The sequence below is a fragment of the Aegilops tauschii genome, chromosome 2 (genome assembly GCF_002575655.3).
Source record: "Aegilops tauschii subsp. strangulata cultivar AL8/78 chromosome 2, Aet v6.0, whole genome shotgun sequence".
In the NCBI taxonomy this organism is placed as follows: domain Eukaryota; kingdom Viridiplantae; phylum Streptophyta; class Magnoliopsida; order Poales; family Poaceae; genus Aegilops; species Aegilops tauschii.
In genome coordinates this window covers 342,822,884-342,843,462 of record NC_053036.3, presented here as the reverse complement: position 1 = coordinate 342,843,462, position 20,579 = coordinate 342,822,884, and the positions used below count along the sequence as shown (strand labels likewise).

Here is a 20,579-nt window from a genome sequence, read left to right as displayed (position 1 = left end):
AATGCTTATGTGAATGCAATGTTTGATTAATATAGATTTTCATCGGAGAGTGACGTATAGTTCTATCAAGTTTTCTAAGAGCGATATAAACTTCATCAACTTTACCAGGCAAGTTCACTTTGACCATATTTTTCATACCTACGTTTTTATTGCATTTAGTGTCACCTTATTAACATTTTCTCCAGTAGTTATATTGAATCTTGTAGTTGAGTAGAAGCATGAGGCAGGAACCCACACCCCTGTCATCAAGCCCGGGAACATTATTTATTTTAATGCTACGCTATCATAGACGGGGTTTGGTATGAGTGTTCATGAGTGGTGTGAGAAGGAGGACTCTACATCAATGACGACAACTTTAAGACCGACAACCTCAAGGCCTTCACCCTCAAGACTGCAATCCCTCAAGACTTTAAGATTCGAGACAAGAATTCAATACACACTATTGGGTGGAAATTGGTTGTGAGGCACCCTGGAGTACCCAGTGAATGCCTAGTGAGTTGGAGTAGGCCAGTACTCATGAGGAAAGTTCCACCCAAACTCAAAGAGACGGAAGAATACTTCATGTCCGGAAGCTTACCTGTGTAGCCACAAGTCATTATGGGCTATGGCTTGGTTGATCTTAGTTGTGACTCTGGCTAGACAGTGCTACGAGATGTAGGCGAACGGTAGGATTGGATGGGCACTGTCAGTGGTCAAGGAAACTCTCTGAAAGACCATCTTTCGGTCATCCTGTTCTCAAACACCAGGTGGTGCGAGGACATACAAGGAGGGATCGAATATTGTGGGTAAAGTGCACAACACTCTGTAGAGTTATAACCTAATCGATTAGCCGTGTCCTCGATTACGGACAATTTGAGCCTCTAGAATTGGATCTATCTTAGAACTTTCAACACCGGATTGATAATTAATTTTTGGCAACTGATAATTATGGGCTATGAGACACCGGTTTGCGGAACCATGTCATATTAAATAACTCTGTAGTGAAGACTCCCGACGTTTCTTTGTTGTAGGGAAAATAAAACCAGCTTTTATGCAAAAAAAAACTTAGACATACAGCCACAAAGCCATATTGCATATAGAATAGTCTTTAATCATATGCTTTCTATTTTGATCTTGCCGGTATTCAATGTACTGACCTACATGGTTGCAACTTATCATGTTGTAGATATTTCTACCGACGAGTAAGATATTACAATAGAGGGTTACGATCTACACTCAACTTGTCGTTGGTGTTGATGGGACTCCACACCCTTATTGATTTATTTCTAATGTGATAAATAAGGTATACTCTGGATCTACGGTATTTATCTTACATGTGATGTTATGGTATTTCATCGAAGTACTGTGTGTACCAGCATACTAATTCGGTGATGGCACAGAAAGCACGGAGACTTGACCATATTGGGTCGGGTTGCTACATGTTCCATCCATTTCTTTAGTGGAAATTGGAACCTTATATTTCCTTCTTTCATATCAATACACCTATGGTTTGTAAAAATGGTCTACCAAATATTATAGGATAAGACGGTTGCATTCAATATCAAGCACAATGAAATCCATGGGTACATAATTTCTATTATAAATTATGAGAACATCATTAATTCTACCTAATGATTTCTTAATAGTTGAATCCGCTAAGTGCAAGTTGAGGGAACATTCATCCATGTCAGTGAGACCTAGAACATCACATAAATATTTTGCTATAGTGAGATGCTAGCTCCTAGATCACACAAAGCATTACATTCATAATATTTAATCTTAACTTTAATAGTAGGTTCCCACTCATCCTGTAATTTCCTTGGTATATACACTTCCAATTCTAGCTTTTCTTCATTAGCTTTAATAATGGCTTCTATGATGTGTTTAGTAAAAGCTTTATTTTGTTCGTAAGTATTAGGTGAATTTATCATGGACCGCAACAAGGAAATACATTCAATCAAAGAACAATTATCATAATTAAAGTCCTTGTAATCCAAAGTAGTGGGTGCATCACTATCTAAAGTTTTGACCTCTTCAAACCCACTTTTGTTGTCTTTATCATTAAGATCATCACCCTCCAAACAATTGCAACGCCTTCTAATTAAAGTTGACTCATCTCCAATCCCTTCCTCATAAAGTTTTATATTACTAAACAAAGTTTCAGTAGGTGTCACACCAATCATTTTAATGTCTTCATTATTGTTGTCATAAAAAACGTGTGCGAGCGCCTTTTCTAGAAATTCACATCCTTGCGATTCTTTTTCTACTTTCGTACATGACTTTGATAGACTTTAAAGATTCAGATATTTCATCCTTTTTTATGTGGCAAAATTTTAATTTTAAGAGTTTCCACATCATGAGTAACTATATCCATGTTTCTAGACATATCATCAACTTTACTCATTTTTTCTTCAATCATAGTATTGAAAATCTTTTGAGAATTAATAAACTCTTTAATATTGTTCTCAAGTTCAATAGGTATCCTATTATTATTATTATTATATGAATTACCGTAGAATCAGAGGGATTACTGGAATAAGGCCTAGGGTTGAAATTCCCTCTATAAGCATTGTTGTTGAAATTATTTCTTGCAACAAAGTTCACATAAATAGCATCATTGTTTTTATTCTTAGGGCCGTCTCGGTGTGATGACATCCATCAGCGTCTGGCCAGACACGGGTGATTATGTGACGGGGATGCTGGAACACTGCAACAAGAAAGAAGAACAAAACCGGTAACGAGGATGACAATATAGTGAGCATGTGTACGACTCAGGAGGATACCAATACATCTCGGGTTTTGTAAATTATCGTGAAGAAAAGGGAACATCAGATGATAACCAAATGTTCACCCGAATGCCATTCATGTAATCGTAGGGATCGATATGGACGTCCATGGTTCCGCTATCGGTCATTGAACGAAGGAGTTTCGTTCATGTCTATGTTTTACCGAACCTACGGGGTCACAAGCTTAAGGTAATCACGATCTGCTGAGTGTTAGTAGGACGAGAGTATCGAGGATTTATTTTAGGAATTGTTTCATTAATATTCGGAATAGTTCCGAGAGGAACCAGAAGCGTTTCGGGGTCACCGTAAGGGTTTCAGAGTTAATCGGGCAATACTGGGTATTATGCTAAATAATATATAGGTGGAAAATGTTTCTGGTGATGTTAAATTAATAATAAAAGGCTCTAGTAACTGTTAGGAGGCTTTTATATTTAATTTAATATCAACGGACCTTAAAAGGCCAAGTGGTGGAAGGGGAATTAGGCCACCATGGCCCATGTAGGGAGGCGCCCCCTAATTCCAGTGGGGCAAATCCTAGTGGGGGAAGGACCCCTCCTTGCCCTTCTTGGCCGATGCACCAAGGAGGTACTTTCTCTCCTTGGTGGCAGCCCTTCTCTCCCCTCGAACCTATATATACTAGAGGATTTTGTCCTTTGGGACACACAACTTTTGGAGCCTCATCTGGTCCTCTAGTTATAGTTCTAGTTGGTCGTAGTTGATCAATTAGAGCTTGATCCAGATCCTCTAATCCTCATAATTAGAAGCCCAGTGTGGTTCTAATCTCCTCCCTCTAATTCTCTGACGATGATTAGCTTTGGACGGCGAAGCGCTGCCAGATCGTGAAGATCGTACACTTGCAACCAAGTAGAGAGGTCGTGCTTTCGGTCTTCCGTTCAAGGGGCCGTTCATGCGAGGTTCGCGGGATCGTTCATCGTCAGTTTGAGGGACTCTAAGTACGATCTACACCAACTCGTCTACTCCGTTGCACTCCAGAGTCGGTAATGATCGTGATCCAAACCGTTTATGCATCTTCATAATGTTCCTAGGTGATCGTAGGGCGAATTTATTTTGTTTTCTACTACGTTTCCCAACACCCTCTCCCTCCCCACGACCACTCTTTATGAGAGCCATTCAGGGTTTTGGGCATCCCTCCACTCATTTGCCTAGCGAGAACTAAATTAGCTTGTACTCCTTTACATCTTCCGAATTGCATACGTCTCAACTTTGTTCATTTAAGTATGTGATCCTTTAGGTTCACACACGTTTGAACATGACCTGAGTACTTCTACCGAGTACTCCTATATGTTCATTAGTTGGTAGTGGCACCTTGCAGGACGTGCCAACTCATAGACGTATGTAAGGATGATATCACATGAACCTAAACAATGTTGCTTACGTGTTACTCCCTTTGCCTCATGATATTGGTGAAGTTCAAACTCGACCTCTCTTTCATGATCACATGACTTGACATCCTTTACTAGGTTAACTCTTAACCTAAAGTAGCATGGCAATGTATTTTCGGATCCAAACACTTGAGGGCCCCAAAGATATTCCTCTCATTGGAGAGGGGCAAATCCCATCTTGACTGACCATGCCTCAAAGCATAATATATGACAAATAAGAAAAACAACCTTTATAACTATCCAATTATATAGTAGCCTTTGGTACCCTCCCCCACTAGAAAGTCACTCTGCATCTAAAGAATGCACGGCAGCCTCAGATCTAAGGACATAACATACACATTATAACAGACAAGTAAAAAACTCCAGCTGTGTGTCAAGTTGGGTATGTCCAACCCCCTATTCATGTGCTTACATTATTGGTTTAACATCTTCATGTCCATGATGTGCGAAACATGGTCATCAACTAGTACATGTGCTAGTCCTATATTCATATGTGTTCTCAGTTTCTCACATGAATTCCGACATGGGACTGCTTTAGAATAATCATTCAAGTATAGAGTTTCACAAACAAGTCGCATCCTTGCAAATCAATACAAATAACTTTATAAGGAACATTTAACACTTGATGGATAAGACGAAACATAATCATCACTAAGATTCCCTTTAGGGCATATTTCTAACAGTACTGCCTAAGATACACATATTTTTCTAGAGACTAGCCACGAATTCTCTCCGGACATGGTCAGGTGAATGCTCTCGAAAGCTTGAGAATTTGATATATTCCCCCATTTGTGGTGTCGAGCACAAGGACTTCTTCCATGCACTAGACTTATCTCTTCCTCGTATATCCAAGCTCCAGAACACGTGACCAGAGCGGGTACTTCATATTGCATGTGGCTTTCGGAAACACACTAGATTATGTTATTCATGCTACTGGAATGTTTTTGGTATGTGAGAAATGAATGGGTTCATTCAAAACGTGCTTCAACTGTTAAAGTATCTTGATGTTTTCTTCAGAGCTACCTCAACTCGTTGTTGGTGACTACTCAGTACTGAAACCAAGACATCACAACAGTAAAGGGGTGTTACTTTCTGGGAACTTTCTAGCATATGAGTCACATGCACTGGATGATACCCCCTACTTTATGACACGGAATCCACCTAAACCTGGCTATGTGAAGCTCAAGGTTAGACGACTCCTTTCCGTGGAGGGTTGCACAATAGGAACAAGTATGATTTTGCGTGAGGAGGCTGAAAAGACAATCTTTAATTTTTGTCATGTCTTGTTATGATTCTTTAGAAGTTGAATTCTCTGAGATTATGGAGGGGGTTGCACTGACAATTCAGTGGACTACTCTGCCTGTTGTAACCGAGACCGGCCGTCTAAAAGCGGTGAATTTGGTTTGAAGCTCGGAGACAATCAGATTGTGCTTATGTTTTTTCACTACACGAAATAAAAGAGAATATGAGAGGTCAGAATATTACTCGTGTAAATCACAACATGTTGTAAGCCACTTCATGACGAATTTTGGTAGAACTGAAGGCCAAATAAAATACTCCCTCCATTCCTAAATATAAGACTTTTTAGATATTTCAATATAAACTACGTACGGATGTATATAGACATAGTTTAGAGTGTAGATTCACTCATTTTGCTCGGTATGTAGTCCATATTAAAATATCTAAAAAGATTTATATTTAGGAACAGAGGAGTACGCGAGATCGAAATATTACACGTGTAGATCGCTATCCACATGTTGTAAGCCACCTCAGGACGAACTTTGGTGGAACTGAAGGCCAAACGACAGTGTGGCTGTGTTCGCTATAAAATAAAAGGGGTTGTATTTCGAAAATCAGTTTCTGAGCCCGGGCTCAGATGAACCTAAAATCTACACCACATACTCGCACGTGGATCCGTGCCATCCAATGTATTTTACCGTCGTGTTTTCCCTTTCCCAGCCAACCGTTGGAGCTCAATCATTGCAACGGCGGGTTATGCTAGGGAGGCGGAACAGACTGAAGTCTGATGGCTCGGAGTGTTATCTGAGCCAGCCTGAGCCATTCACGCCACCGGCCTCCAAACGGTGAGTAGTCGGGCTGGCTTTAAATGCACCCACCCATCTGCTCGTCCCAATGGAAGAAGGACATGGCTGCAAAATGAGTGGATTCAGTTGCTCTGCAACCTGGTTCAGTTCGCAATAGGAGCAAATCTTACGTACCTCAATATGCTGTCCTCCGACGCAGTGCCCACCTTCAGACCTCCTAGTCGTGCCACTCCTTGTAGTTTCGACAGACGAAGGCGCCATTGCTACTACTTCTAGCTTCAAAATGGTTTGAAAAGTGCAGGATTGCTGAAAAGCACCAAGGGTGGGCTGCCGGGTCGCCTGCTCTTATACAACAAACGCCGGTTTCCCACATGCCACCTGAGTCTGCACAGCTTGCACTTCGAATTTTGAACTGGAGACGTGCCCAAACCGGGGCTATGTGTGCATGCTGGCCAGGTGTCACCAAAACTACATCATCCGTGCACATATTATTTCTATTCCACGCAGGTAATCCCCTCTGGTGAAAATGAGAACCAACTTCAATTACTAAGAAGAAAAACCTGAAATATCGAACATGTCCTAGCAAATAGTTTAAATTCACACTCAAGTTACAGTCTGCCAAATGAATAAGTCACAGATGATTGCTAAACAAATGTTTGCTCTAACCAAATGAATAATTCACAGATGATTGCTAAACAAATGTTTGCTCTAACTTTTACAGTCTGCCACATGACTATCGAAACGGAGGAACAAGCGTGGAGCAACGCTCACAGAAACACACCAGAAAGTCCTCAGAACTACAATAATACAGAGTATCTAAAGTTCATAATTCATTTCTCAGCAACACCCATCCGCCTAGTGCACGTGGTCCGGCGGTGTCATTCCATGCCGCAATTCTTGCACTTCCCAGGCTTCCGCAGTTTCTTTGGTGCATCCCCTCTTTCAGGGCACGTAGTCCGTTTGTGTCCCTCATGACGACATATGCTGCAGAACCTTGTCCGCTTACTCAGCCCCTCGTACGATGCCATCTCTCTGCTATTTGTCATGTAGGTTTGTCCTGTAAGTTGTATCGAAAGTGACCACATCACCAAAGAACTTGTACTGCATTCAGCTGCTACCATTAGTCCACATGAAGTTCTTCACCTTATTCCGTCTGCCAAAACTTTGGATGTAAATTCATGATCACCATTCACAATGTCAGCAAACACCTCCAAAGTTTTTCCTAACATCGTCCTCTGCCTGCTCATGACGTATCTTACCGCAAATTTTCCTTAGAGTCCGTTTTGTGAATGGCACTTTCTCGACTGACCCAAAGAAACTGCCAATTATGTTGTATACCTTCCCAAGGTTCACACTATTCTCCCTGAACTGTTTTATCAAATCCTTTGTGTACACATCAATGTGTTTCTGCGACAGCCAGTGCACTTTCTCGCCCATTATCAACGACATAGAATGGTTGTGGCTTTCACGACGCTCTGTATATACCAGGTTTGTCTGCTGCACGTAACAACCTAATCAAGGCCAGGCACTCACATCTGCATCACCTACTATTCTCAGTCTCCGGCTTGCCCTGCAAGTTGTTCAGCAGAACACACGGTAAAAATGTTTCCCGAAATAAAAAAACATTAACAAAAGAATAATTAGAACTCACCGAGCAACCAAAGACAATCTCTTGCATGCATTTTGTCCTCTTTGCGTTTAATCTGCTCTTATCCCATCTAATACCAAAGCCAATCTCATAGGAATACAAATTCTATAAGTCATATGCCTCACCCAACGAATCGAAACTCAGGCCAAGTTCTGGCTTAATTACACTCTTTGTTGGCTCCTCCGCGTATTTTGCCAATCGACTGCTCCATAGCACTCATTCTGGGAGGGTATGGTGCCCGATCTGGTGGACCACTACCCAGCTGTAATCTGCGGTTCATGGCAGCATGATTAGTAGGTTCCAATTTTTTTTGCAATTTATTCTATTTTTATGTAACAAATGTCTGAAACCATGACACCAGGAAGCTTTACGGGAATGGAAAGCCAAAGGTTCCAATTGATTCAGATTACCGAATCCATCACTAACCATGTGTTGCCTGAAACTCACACATTCTAATCTACATCTGAATTTTCTTTTTGTCCTCTGCGCCCAGTAATCAGCAGGCACTAGCCATAGAAGCTAAAATCCTACAGTAACCAAGGTTTGTGCCAGAACTAGCCAACTTATAGTAATGTGCAGGAACTAGCAATAACAGTCAATTCCTAAAAGCACCAACATCCTACGTTCGTACCTTTTTGTCCACTCAGGGGCCTGCGGGTTGACCCTGTCAGTCGACTGCGCAGACCTCGTCGAAGATGAGTCCGGTCTTCGCCGGCCCCCAGCTCTTGGGGCACCATTGACTTCGCCACCGATTTGTTAACCACACCCAGAGCCAGCATCCGAGTCTGCAGGCACGGCTGCTCCCGAGCCGATGTTTGCCAGCAGGACCAGAGGAATCGAATCTGGTTGTCCATGGCTGTCGGCAAACTCCTCTCGCAAGGGGAACCTGAGAAACAGGCGGCAAAAGAAAAGAAGCGAAAGCAGATCTGAGATACCTAACCTGTCAACGGCATCTAGGAGGAACTCCATGCCAGCATCCTCCATTTTTTGCACGCAGGTACCGCCGGTGTTGACCGAGCGCCGCCGGCGAGTGGTTGGAAGCAAGACGGATACGCGAGCCGGCAAGTGTTTCTAGAACGAATCAGACCATACGTTCTGGTCCATGGCTCGGAAAACCCCATCACGTTCTGGGCCACGGACCAGACCACACGACCGTTTCCGTCGCCCCGCCGCTTGACCTAGGGCCCACGTATGCCTACTGTTCCGTCGCGTATTTCGCCCCAGTGCTATTTTCCTAAACTCCGTGGCAGTCCAGGCAGACACCTTTTCACGGATCCCAAACACAGAAGATATCGAGCTCAGCTGGGCTCAGGCACCGAAACGGCTCATCCGTTGTATTTATTCTCAAAATAATTAAAAGATAGATGGTGTTTTGTGGAAGGGTGCTCACAGACAAACGGAAAAGGTAAACAAATTTCAGCGGGACACCCATGGGCGGCCATGGCCATTCACTCCCGTTGCCGACCGACCCCCTTGCAACGTGTTTCTCTCGGTCCGTCGCCGTCTCAGGACAACCACGCAACCAGCCGACGAAGAGCGCCCCCCCCCCCCCCCCCCCCCCCCCCTCCCCCACAACTTGCCCCCTCCCCTCCCTTTCCGCCACGGAGATTCTTGCCTCCGCCTCTCTTCTCCGGTCCACACCCGCGGAGGCGCCGCGCAGGCCACAGGAGAGGAGGGGAGGTGGCACCTGTTCCTGTTGGGCTTCTTGTCCTCTCCAGCTCCCCTTTCGCCGTCGCGATAGAATAATATCGCCGATTGAACCAGTAAAACTAATATCTTTGCTAGTATTCACCGTGCGTGTTCCACGCCCTAGCCAGCGCCCTCCTTAGTGCCCGCCACGCCCACCTCGTTCGCGCCCTTGCAGCGACCAGTTCTTGCGTCTACTCTTCGCCACACCGAGGTCCATCCATCTACCAAACCACCCTCCTCTCCTTGCAAGATCCGACTCCGGCCAAGAGATTCGCTTCTTGCGCCAAGATCCTGACCTGAGCAGATATCAAGAGACGAGTTAAGGGGGGCGGAATCATTCGAAGAGAGGGCATGGTGGCGGTCGCGGCTGGGAGGCGGCCCGTGCTCAGCCGCCGGAGGTCCGGCTGCGGTGCCGGCCAGCAGCAGCTGCAGCACCCGCAGGCGCAGCAGCAGCGGATGCTAGCGGTCGCCGTCGCCGCGCGCGTCGCCGCCGCGAGGCCTGCGGCCACGGAGGCCGCTTTGTATGGCGGTGGTGGCGGCGGCGACGGGTGCTGCGTCGATTTTCTCGTTTGCCTGCTCCGGGGGCTAGGCGTGACCCCCGCAAGCGCGGGGCCTGCGCAGTTCAAGTGGGCCGCTCGACCGCTGCGGCGGAAGCGGAACGGGGGTTCCTCGCCAAGCGGCGCCTCCGCCGAGGAAAGGCGTCCCGAGCTTATTAGGGGCGCGCCCGGACGCATCGCCGGCAACGGCGCCTGCGCTAGCGCCTCACTTTACACGATGCAGGGCAAGAAGGGGGTCAACCAGGACGCCATGGTTGTCGTGGAGGTATACTATTTGAGTTCTTAATTCTGTATTTTTCTTTCCATTTTTATCTTCTGTTAATTCCATGGGTACCTTTCGGTGATGTGTGACTGCTACTGCATATGCTCCACAAGTATTTGGATACGATGAAAAGGATGTCTTCATGATTTTGTTCGTCATGAGCCAATCCTGATACTTGCATGAAGAAACATAACCGTCTGATTGGTGCAAAATTTAATTTTAATACATGTCTTCTTAGGTATGCTTGAGCTGGACCAGACAAAGATATTTTCACTTTCACGTAAGACGCACATGTGGCGTCTTGCTGTAGAATGCCTGTTTGATTCAACAACTTCTGGAATAGAATACCATTTTCATTTGTCTCGTTTACGTGGTTTCACATGGATTGCCATTGGATATGGCCGACTGAATCGCCGGCAGAGTGTTCTAGCTGGTAGTTTAATTGGGCTCAATTATTGTTCTCCCAAATGAAGAAACCTGTAAGCAGGCACATGATTCTTATCGTTATCTTAATATTTCCTTTTAAGGACGATCTTATCTTCTCTTCCCATGAACTCCTAGAGTTGAATACATGAGACTTGCCATTTCTTTGTGTTTTATTTACTATATTTCATTATATCCATCGGCGGAGGACTTGGTTGGGCAAGGCCGGGTGGCCGCCCTACCTTGATTTTTCGAACAAAAGAATATACACGTACGCTGCTGTATCATGTATCGCTGTGGTTGGGGGGAGGAAAGGGGAGACCTGGTGGGCCATGAGCCCGTGAACCAGGAGCTCAGCTGGACCAGGCCACGACCTCAGCAGTGACGGCGGACGAACAAGGGGGAGTCAAGAACGCCTAGCAATATGCAGCGGCACCAGCAGGTAGGCGGACGGCGGCGCCAGCGTGGGTGCCAGCCTGTTCCAGGCCACAGGTCGCAGGGAAGCAAGTACGCAGCTGCGGAACAGCGTAGGCAGGGCGCAGAGCGGTGCAGAGGTGGTGCCAGCGGCAAGTGGCCATGAAGGTTTTGCATGATATTCTTTTACGCTCTAGAGTCCGCCCTACCTCGATTTTGGTCCGTCCTCCGCCACTGATTATATCCATGAGATTTTATTAAATTGTTTATCTCCAGAGTTCAATAAGTTTGAGCAATACAATCTCATGGTTTTTTTGTAGTACCTTGTGTAGCGTGTGGTCTACACAGTTTTCTCCTCTATGAATGTTATTATCAATTTTTCTGTGGTCTCCTAAATGTTCATTTTATACACCATCATTTACAGTTTACATGTTTTACTTAATGCACCATCATTTAAGGTTTTATATTGTATATTAGAGCTGCAATTTGAAGGAAAATAATTACTATTTTCATTTGCCCAATCTAGAAACTTTTAGTCCTTCCATGATCAAATTTTAGGAAGTTTAACGATATGAATACTAAAGGACCGTTTGAAAAAAGAACAGGAGGAGAAACGCTTGTAACAAGCTAGCGCTTCAGATTGCATCTTGCATGTTCTGTCCTTAAACCAAAATATCTGCTGTAATACCGATTCGTTAATAATTAGGTTTGAACATAGTTGAATTGATTTAACTACTCCCTCTATTACCTAATGCATGTTGTTTTGGAAACTGACATGTGCTCTAGTGTAGAATCATTTTATTTTCTTTTCAAAACGGAGGCATAAGCTTTGCCTCATCCATTAATTAAGAAAGGAGAATAGAGTTTGTTACACCACACCAATAGTACAATGGGTGATTACTCTCCTGACATGATGTTGCCCAATTTTTTTGCGCCCTCCACAACCCAAAGTTTTGCTCCCCTCTTAATGGTGCCAAAAATGATCGGTGGTTGTGTTGACTTGTGTCAGAAGACACGTCCGTTTCTCTCATTCCAAATAGTCCAACTAACAAGTACGGTGAGAGATGCCATAGCCTTCCTATTGTGAATGTTGTTGCCCGACATCTTGCACCATCAATGCCAAAGAGTACTTCATTGCCCAAGCCACCCTGTCAATAGCATGAAGGCCAAGCCAATCCTTGACTAAGTTCCAAGGCCTAACGGTGAAGTGACATTTGAAGAATAGATGTGCCTTGCCCTCATGCAAGTCGGTAAAGCGGGCAAAGGTCACAATTTTGCCAACCCCGCCGAGCAAGCCTATTGGCCGTCGAAATTCTATCTTAGATTGCAGGCCTATCATCCGTCGAAATTTTATCTTGGATTGCAAGCCAAGCAAAAAATTTCACCTTTGGCGAGGCCCAAACGCCCCAAATGAAGCACCTCGAGGTGGAGCCTGTTGATCCAATGAATTGTGCCTTATATGCTGAAGCCGAAGAGTAATGCCCACTCATGGAGTTGTGTGTGGCTTTGGAGTCGCCAAAGCATAACAAATTGCCGTAGGTGCTCCATGGAAAGGATCTCGTCGAGTTTGATCTTGTGAATCCATGCATCATCCGCCAAGGCCTCTCTATCCTTTCAATTTTTCCTCGAGGATGCCATGTAAATGAGGGGTGCAATGTCCTTCGGTTTCTTGCCATTTAGCCAAGGGGAGTCCCAAAAGGGGGCAATGACACCTTCACCAATGGTTGTGATGGTAGAAGCATAGAAGAAGTCAACGTCCACATTGTCACACGAGTTCCCCATACCCACCCAAAGCTTGCTGGGCTCCTTCTACTCATACCAAAGCCAGCGCAAACGTAAGTCACGTGCTAACTTTTCAAGGTCAAGCACGCCAAAGCCCCCTAGCTCTTTTGGTCTGCACATCGTGGCCCAATTAACTTTGCACTTGGCACCGGTGATCTTGTTTGTTCCCGCCCAACGGAAAGCCCTTTCAATTTTGTTGACGCTCTTTATGACCTGCTGCGGAATGATGAGGGGAGTAGTATGGTAGATGACTTGCAAGGTGAGCACCGCCTTAACAAGAGTGGTACGCCCGTAGCAGTGATATTTTGCCAATCCCATGGGACAAGCGTCGCCGCCACCTTGTCCTCTAGGAATTGGAAATCGGCTCTCTTAAGCTGCCAAATGGAGAGGAGGAGGCCCAGGTAGCGGATGAGGAATGAGGCGTGAGACGCCGACAAACTATGAAGGATGTCCTCGAGATTACGGGTTGCGCTCTCAATGGGAACATAGGAGCTTTTCTGGAAGTTGACCTCCAAACCGGTGACCTCGTCAAAACAGCCCAAGATGCGTGTGAGGTTGTCAATATCTTGTTTAATGGGGGCCATGAAGACCATCACATCATCGACATATATGGAAGTTCTGCAAACAGCTCGACGGCCTCTAAATTTGTGAAGCAAGACATGCCTAGTGGCCAAGTCTAGGACTTGTTGGAGTGTATCGGACGGCAATGACGAAAAGGAGAGGTGAGAGGGAGTCTCCTTGGTGAAGGCTACGGCCATGCTTGATGTGTGTGTGTGTGTGGGTGGGGGGGGGGGACTCCATTGAGAAGAATCCGAGGAGTGGAGGTACATAGCAATTAGCAAGGCAGCAATTCATTCTCGAAATTTACTTGGAAAGCCTCTCCGTTGAAGAGGATCATGAATGTAATCCCAACGCACCGAGTCAAAGGCTTTGTGGATGTCAAGCTTGAAAAGAATGGCAGGAGTTTTGTGCACGCATGCATAAAATTGTCATGGATGCTTCTCCTTTTTATGAAAGCACTTCGGGCCTTGGAGGTAAGGCTATTCATGTGAGGCCCAAGGCGAATCGCGAGCATCTTGGCGATGGCATGAATTAGACTAATTGGTCTATAGTCACCAATCCCCTCCGCTCCATCTTTCTTAGGCAAGAGCACAACATTTGCAGAGTTAAGCCATTGGAGGTTACCAAAAAGGTGGATCACGCACATGACATCAACTTTAATTGTGTCCCAACATCTCTTGAAGAACAGTCCGGTAAAACCGTCCGGCCTGGGAGCCTTGTCATTTGACATTTGGCTAATGACATGACACACTTCCTCCGTGGTGAAGGGGTCATCAATAGCACTAAGATCACAATCCTCAAAATGAAATTGTTCCCAGTTGAAGTCCTTTCTCTCACTTGCCTTTCCGATGATGTGGGAGAAGTGATCATGGATGATTCCTCTTTTTTCTCATGCTTCGTGACCCAACCATTGTTATACTCACCCGATGAATGTGGTTCTTTCTCCTTCTCGTATTGATACGCCTATGGAAGTATTTGATATTGGCATCGCCCTCTCTCAGATTTGCAATTCGAGCACATTGCTTCTTTCTTGAATGCTCAAGGACCGCCAAGCTCACCACCCTTTTCTTGAGCCTTGCCCGAAGATCTTGCTCGGCATGGCTTAGGATCCGGGACTCCTGGGCCACATAAAGCTTAAGGATCTTTAACTTGTATGTGAATCAAAATCCATCAAATGTGACTCCCCGAAACTGTGAGCTCACCCATATGATATAAGCAAATATAATTTTCCCTGTTTAGTGGACTACAGTCGACAACACATTTATGCATGGCATGCACCGTCTGATGCACTTTGGTATTCTTGGAACCACGTGTTATCTGATGACCAAGAGTTTTCCTTTAGCTATAAGTCGCGTAGGCTTCGTGGTTCTGACCTGCTTGTAGGCTGAAACTGTACGGATTGTGCACTTCTTTCTCCTTGTTCAATGATGTCCTTTTGGGCATTATATAGTTGATTTTAACGTGTTTGCATTCCGCTTGCAGAATTTTGGTTCAAAAGATGGTACCATCTTTTGTGGTGTTTTTGATGGCCATGGACCACAAGGCCATTTGGTTTCCAAGATGGTCAGAGATCTTCTCCCTGTGAAGCTGAGTGCAAATATAGCCAGGGATGAATACAAAGAGTTGTCAAATAACAGAGTCACAAATGGGACAACTGAAGGAGATGCTGTGCAAACTGTGGTTGAAGATACTGATGCTACCCTTGGAGCTGTAGAGAATGGAGGGTACCCAGAAATCTTCACAGCATTGAGAACTTCATTCTTGAGGGCATTTTATGTAATGGACAGGGATTTGAAGTCACATAAAAATATTGATTGTCTGTTCAGTGGAACCACAGCAGTCACATTGATCAAGCAGGTATTTTTCATAGCAACAATGATTCTACTTTACTTTATTGTGGAGCTTCACTTGATATTTCTTACTTTGTACTTTACTTTGTTGTGAAGCTTCGCTTGGTATTTTTTATTTTAACATGTTCTTCTTGCTATTTCTACAGGGGCAGGATCTTATAATCGGCAACTTGGGGGACTCTAGAGCTATATTGGCCACTAAAGATGAGGATAATCACCTTTTTGCTCTTCAACTGACAGTCGATCTCAAACCAAGCATCCCAAGTACGTTATATTTTAATGATCCCCGTGTGTTCTTTTAAAGGTCTACAACACAATTTTTTCCTCCTTTTCCTTGTGTGACTCTTAGCTACCTTTTACTTTCTGTGTTACAAAGAGTTCTAGTAGCAGTAACACTTTTTTTTATTATTTTTGCTGAATCAGTGTATCGTATAGTCAATTTCTTAAATACATCATGCATCAGTATGTGATAATGAAACTACATGATATGATATATGCATTGCAAAACGTGTAATTTTTTGCCAGTGTCCTGTTGTATTTGTTCTTAAATTTACCAAAGCTCTTCAACTATGGTGATATTTTTATAGATTACTTTTTGGTTTCTTAGTTAGGTGGATGGTTTCTAATTTGCTTGTTGGAGCAGTTAGGATGCTGGGAGTATTTCACTTGTGGGTTACTTAAAATCGGATGCATGATTCTACTTGCTGCCTCCAACTAAAAACACCCTAACTGAAGAACTCCTTGTATGGTATGTGCACAAAATTTGGAAACATAACTGAAAAGGTCTCAGGTCGTGACACTGTATGATGTATTGTGCCTTAGAAAATTATTTTAACAAGTAAATGAAGTTGGTTTATTTACATGACATGTGGTAGTTTTATCAAATATCTATTACAACAATATTTTCTTTTTTTGAAAAGTGATTATAATATAATTCTGAAGTTATGGTAAGATATGAGAATTATTATACTCCCTCAGTTTCAAAATGTAGTCCATATTAGGTTTTTTATAATTCAAAACATTTCTATGTTTGACCAAGTTTATAATTTTTTTTTCAACATCCACAATACAAAGAGGGAGTATCTAAGTAAAAATATTGTATTGAACTTTTTACAATCTGCCCTGCTTTTTGTGAGTAAAAAGCTCAATCTGATTTTCCTTTTTTCTGATCTGATAGGGATGTAACAACATGTTGCATCTGCTGTTCTGTTTTAGATCTGACTTTCTTCAGAGTCAGTTATTTAAAGATAGCTTGATATCAAAACTTTGAATTGGTACTAATAAAAAGTGTAAACATAACCTATCATGGACACCACACACTCAAAAAACTTATCATTGACAGTACAAACTTGAGAACGGGCCCACATGTTAACTTTTTGGACCTGACATATCTGGCCCGAAACGACAATCTTTTTTACATTGCATTTTATGCAGGGAGCGGATTTTGATATTCCAATAGCTCACTTTGTAATCTTAACTTCAGATCTCATGTCCACTCCCTTTAAGGACGACAAGCTTATTAATATCTTGTGACGACAATGCTTTTGTGGTTTACATTTTCTCTGGGAAGAACTGTATTTGTTATGAGTAGATGCCCATGTAAATGAAGCAAGATGCATGTTTTGCAGGTGAAGCGGCACGGATCAGGGAACGAAAGGGCAGAGTATTTTCTCTCCCAAACGAGCCAGATGTTACTCGTGTTTGGCTTCCGAAGTACAACTCCCCAGGGTTGGCCATGGCAAGAGCGTTTGGAGACTTCTGTCTAAAGAGTTATGGTGTAATTTCTGTTCCTGATGTTTCGTACCATCACATCACAGAAAAGGATGAGTTCGTTGTGTTGGCGACTGATGGGGTGAGCAACTGACCACATATTAACTTGGAACATTTCTGCGAGCTAGATGGTTTTTGTGGCATGTGATCATCTAATTTCTTTGGTCACTGTAGGTGTGGGATGTACTTTCAAACGATGACGTCGTTAAGATTGTCAGTGAATCCACTTCAGAGGCCTCAGCAGCAAGGCTTCTTGTCCAAACGGCTCACCGTACGTGGAGAACACGGTTTCCCACAGCAAAAGTTGATGACTGCGCCGCTGTCTGTCTATTCTTGAAAACAGATTTGACAAATAAATCGTCCGATTCAGGAACCAAAGATTTCGCAACTAATGTGGAACTGGACGGTGGTAAGCATTTCTCGACTGTCAAATCAAGCACCGTGGTTCCTACAGATCTTGCTACCGCATTCGTAACAGGTAAAGAGTGGCCTGTCCTTAGCGGCGACCCAATGCCTGCCACTCCGACAAATTTGCTGACGCCTACTTCAGCTGCAAACCAAAGCATGGAAGGTTGAACTTGCCTGCCAGCTGAGATACTCAGTTAGTTCAAGAGCTGTGTGACTTTGTTTTGCTTACACTGGCCAATGTTGATGGGAAGCCGGTGCGAGTTCTACTCGCAAGTGGGTGTAAGCCTCGATTTTGTTCTTTTGTAAAGTAAAAGGTCAGTTATAGGTTGTGATTGGTTATATTTGTTCTTTGTCCATATAATAATGACCCGTCCTCGTTGACAGCATTGCTAGATTCATCTATGCCTCCTGGCCGTTTGTCTTTGTTATTGCATTTGTGTTATGTGTACATATTTTTTTAGCATCTTTCGAAAGATTAGAAGCTTGTTTTTAAAATTTTAGTTCACTTTGCAAAATTATTCTGGGGCTAGGTTTCACGTAACCTGTGGCCTTGGACTTCTTTTCCCCAGTAAACCCTAGGTTCTGTCCTAAATTCACTCGTTCCGCGGGTCAAAGCGTCATAGTCTGTCGTTTGAATCTTTGGATCTGTCTTTGCCCTGCTTGTTTGGATCACCATTTTGAACCCGATTCTTTCTTGTGTGGCCAGTATCCATATCTTCGTAACCTATAAAAAGAACATATCCATATCTTAGTATGTGCATCTCTACCACACTAAACTGTTGAACATGTTGCATACTTAACTGTGGCCAACATTCTGTGCTATACAACATCGTAAGTTGAAAAGCTGCCCTACGGAACATGTCTTCTAGCTTTTGTGACACACTAGCCATACAACATCTTAAGTTGAATTGCCGTCCTACAAAACCTGCCTTCTAGCAAAATTTGGTGTCAGTTTATCCATCTGGTTTTGATTCGATGACTCATATCTTCATTGATATTACATCCTTCTGCAACATTGCCTCCAAAAGATGAATAGTGACTGTGAGGCAGCATCAATATCACCATCCTAGGTACCAAATTCTCATCAAGGCTAATCTCCTCGTCGTGTCTAGTTGTACTTGAAACGTGTCTCATGCACTCAATTTAGTTATATTAAGCTTAAAACATTTTGATTCCCAAGTATGTCTTCGTACCTCTTAACTTTCTATTAACCCCGTTCGGCTATCATCCACTAGCACCACATCATCCACAAAGAACATACATCATGAGATATCTTCTTTGTATATATTTTATGACCTCAACCACTAAAAAAGTATAAGAGCTCAACGCTGCCCTTGGTGCAGTCCTATTTTAATAGGAAAGTCATTGGTATCATCATCGCTTACTCGAACACTTGTCATAAAATCATCGAAAAGTCATCAGTATCATCATCGCTTACTCAAACAGTTGTCATAAAATCATCATACATGCCCTTGATGAGGGTAATGTACTTTTTTGTGACTGTGTTTTTCCAAAGCCCATCACATTGACATCTTGTTGTAGGCCCTTTCCAAGGCAATGAACACCATATATAGATCCTACTTTTGCTCCACATATCTCTCCGTAAGTTGTCCTCCCAGACATGGAACCAAACTTATCTTTTGTTTCATATTCCAAACTTATCTTTTGTTCCATATTCTGACTCGTACAGATGCTCATTCGAATGGTCCGCGTACTCCTGATCCGGCTCATCCGTGGAGTAATTGTCGTGTGTGTCGGACCCACAAGATTGGACGATGGTTCTAAGAATTGGTTGCCCAAGTGCGTGCTCTCGGAAGAAGAGGCAGCGCCGGGATCTTGTGAAGACATTTCTACAAAATATAGATAATATTTATAAAAACAATAGTATTCAATAAAAAATCGCCATGACCTTTGCTAATTTTTCAAAAATAATTAGTGCTAGAAATTTAAACATTGACGAATCAACATTTCCCCAAAACATTGGCACTGATGTGTATGTTCCTGAAAAGCAAAAACAAAATGCCTCGGCTTTTGTCCCAAAGTATCACATCAAAAGAAAACGAATTATATGCCGCTGCTTTTCTAACAAAAAAAAGATACACATTCAAAGGAAATTACAATCATCAACAGATCAATGCATATATCCAGGCAAAATTACAATCATCAAGTACCTATATGCATGTGCAGATCAACTTCGTCAATGATTACTATCCTGACCAGTCAACTAATTCTAAGATCAATAAGCAAAACACTTACCTAAATAGTGACACTCACCACTAATCCTAGCCACTAACAGAAGTTAGGCAGGAAGGGATGAGGCTCACCTGCCGGAGAAGAGGAGGGACGACGGCCGGCGGGTGTGCACGTTGTAGCCAGTGGCGAATCTTGGGACAAAACCAGGGCAGGCTCAAACTTAACCAACAAGGATTCTGGACGAGTATAGACAGGATTATGACTATGTGGGCTTGATGGGCTGCCACTGATTGCCTGGGCTGGGCCTAATACTAGTAGAAAAAAATAAATTGCATCCCTGGAGGGGGGGCTCGAGCCTGTTAAAGCTCCCCCCCCCCCACCACCCCAGTAGATTCGCCCCTGGTTGTAGTGGTTCGTGGCACGAGGGAGGCGGCGGATAGGCGGGGCTCCGCCGGAGGCGACTGAACGACGGTTGCCGAGCGGAGGCAGCAACACCGAGCGGCAGAGAGACAATGTCGAGCGGTTAAAGGGGAAATTTCCCCAAGTCCCGTCGGGTGGGTTTATATATGTGTATAACTAGCAGCGTTCTCTAGAAAGGCGAGCGCTGCTAGTACTCCTCATATTGGGAGCGATCATATACATAGAACACTTCTAGTAATTGCACTAGCAGTCAGAGGCGGAGCTTAGTTGAAACAAAACATGGCCGTGGCCCGCCCAATCCACGACCAAAACAGTGAATAATGAAGGCAAAAGTTGGGTCATGTGGGAGAAAAACAACGCGTTCCTTCAGCTTGGCCCGCCCAACAAAA

At 43.7% G+C, this 20,579-nt stretch overlaps 1 protein-coding gene and 1 long non-coding RNA gene across 2 annotated transcripts; one reads left to right on the top strand and one right to left on the bottom strand.

Annotated features, from left to right (window-relative positions):
- Positions 1 to 6,775: 6,775 nt before the first annotated feature.
- LOC120973392 (uncharacterized) lies at positions 6,776 to 9,447 on the bottom strand. The gene is made up of 3 exons (XR_005768155.3): positions 8,493 to 9,447; positions 7,865 to 8,130; positions 6,776 to 7,783 (listed from the first exon to the last, which is right to left on the bottom strand). It is a non-coding gene; the product is annotated as an uncharacterized lncRNA (long non-coding RNA).
- Positions 9,440 to 18,005, top strand: LOC109744507 (probable protein phosphatase 2C 38). Its single transcript, XM_020303633.4, has 5 exons — positions 9,440 to 10,372; positions 15,032 to 15,406; positions 15,546 to 15,663; positions 17,028 to 17,251; positions 17,344 to 18,005. Exons 1-5 carry the CDS (start codon positions 9,902 to 9,904, stop codon positions 17,743 to 17,745), a joined length of 1,590 nt encoding a protein of 529 aa, XP_020159222.1. The 5' UTR covers positions 9,440 to 9,901; the 3' UTR covers positions 17,746 to 18,005.
- The last annotated feature ends 2,574 nt before the right edge of the window (positions 18,006 to 20,579 follow it).

Coding starts and splice junctions, on each gene's coding strand:
- LOC109744507 (XM_020303633.4), top strand. CDS start 9,902: ATGGTGGCGGTCGCGGCTGGGAGGCGGCCCGTGCTCAGCCGCCGGAGG. Junction 15,664..17,027: donor TCTCAAACCAAGCATCCCAA/GTACGTTATATT, acceptor CATGTTTTGCAG/GTGAAGCGGCACGGATCAGG. Junction 17,252..17,343: donor TTGTGTTGGCGACTGATGGG/GTGAGCAACTGA, acceptor TGGTCACTGTAG/GTGTGGGATGTACTTTCAAA.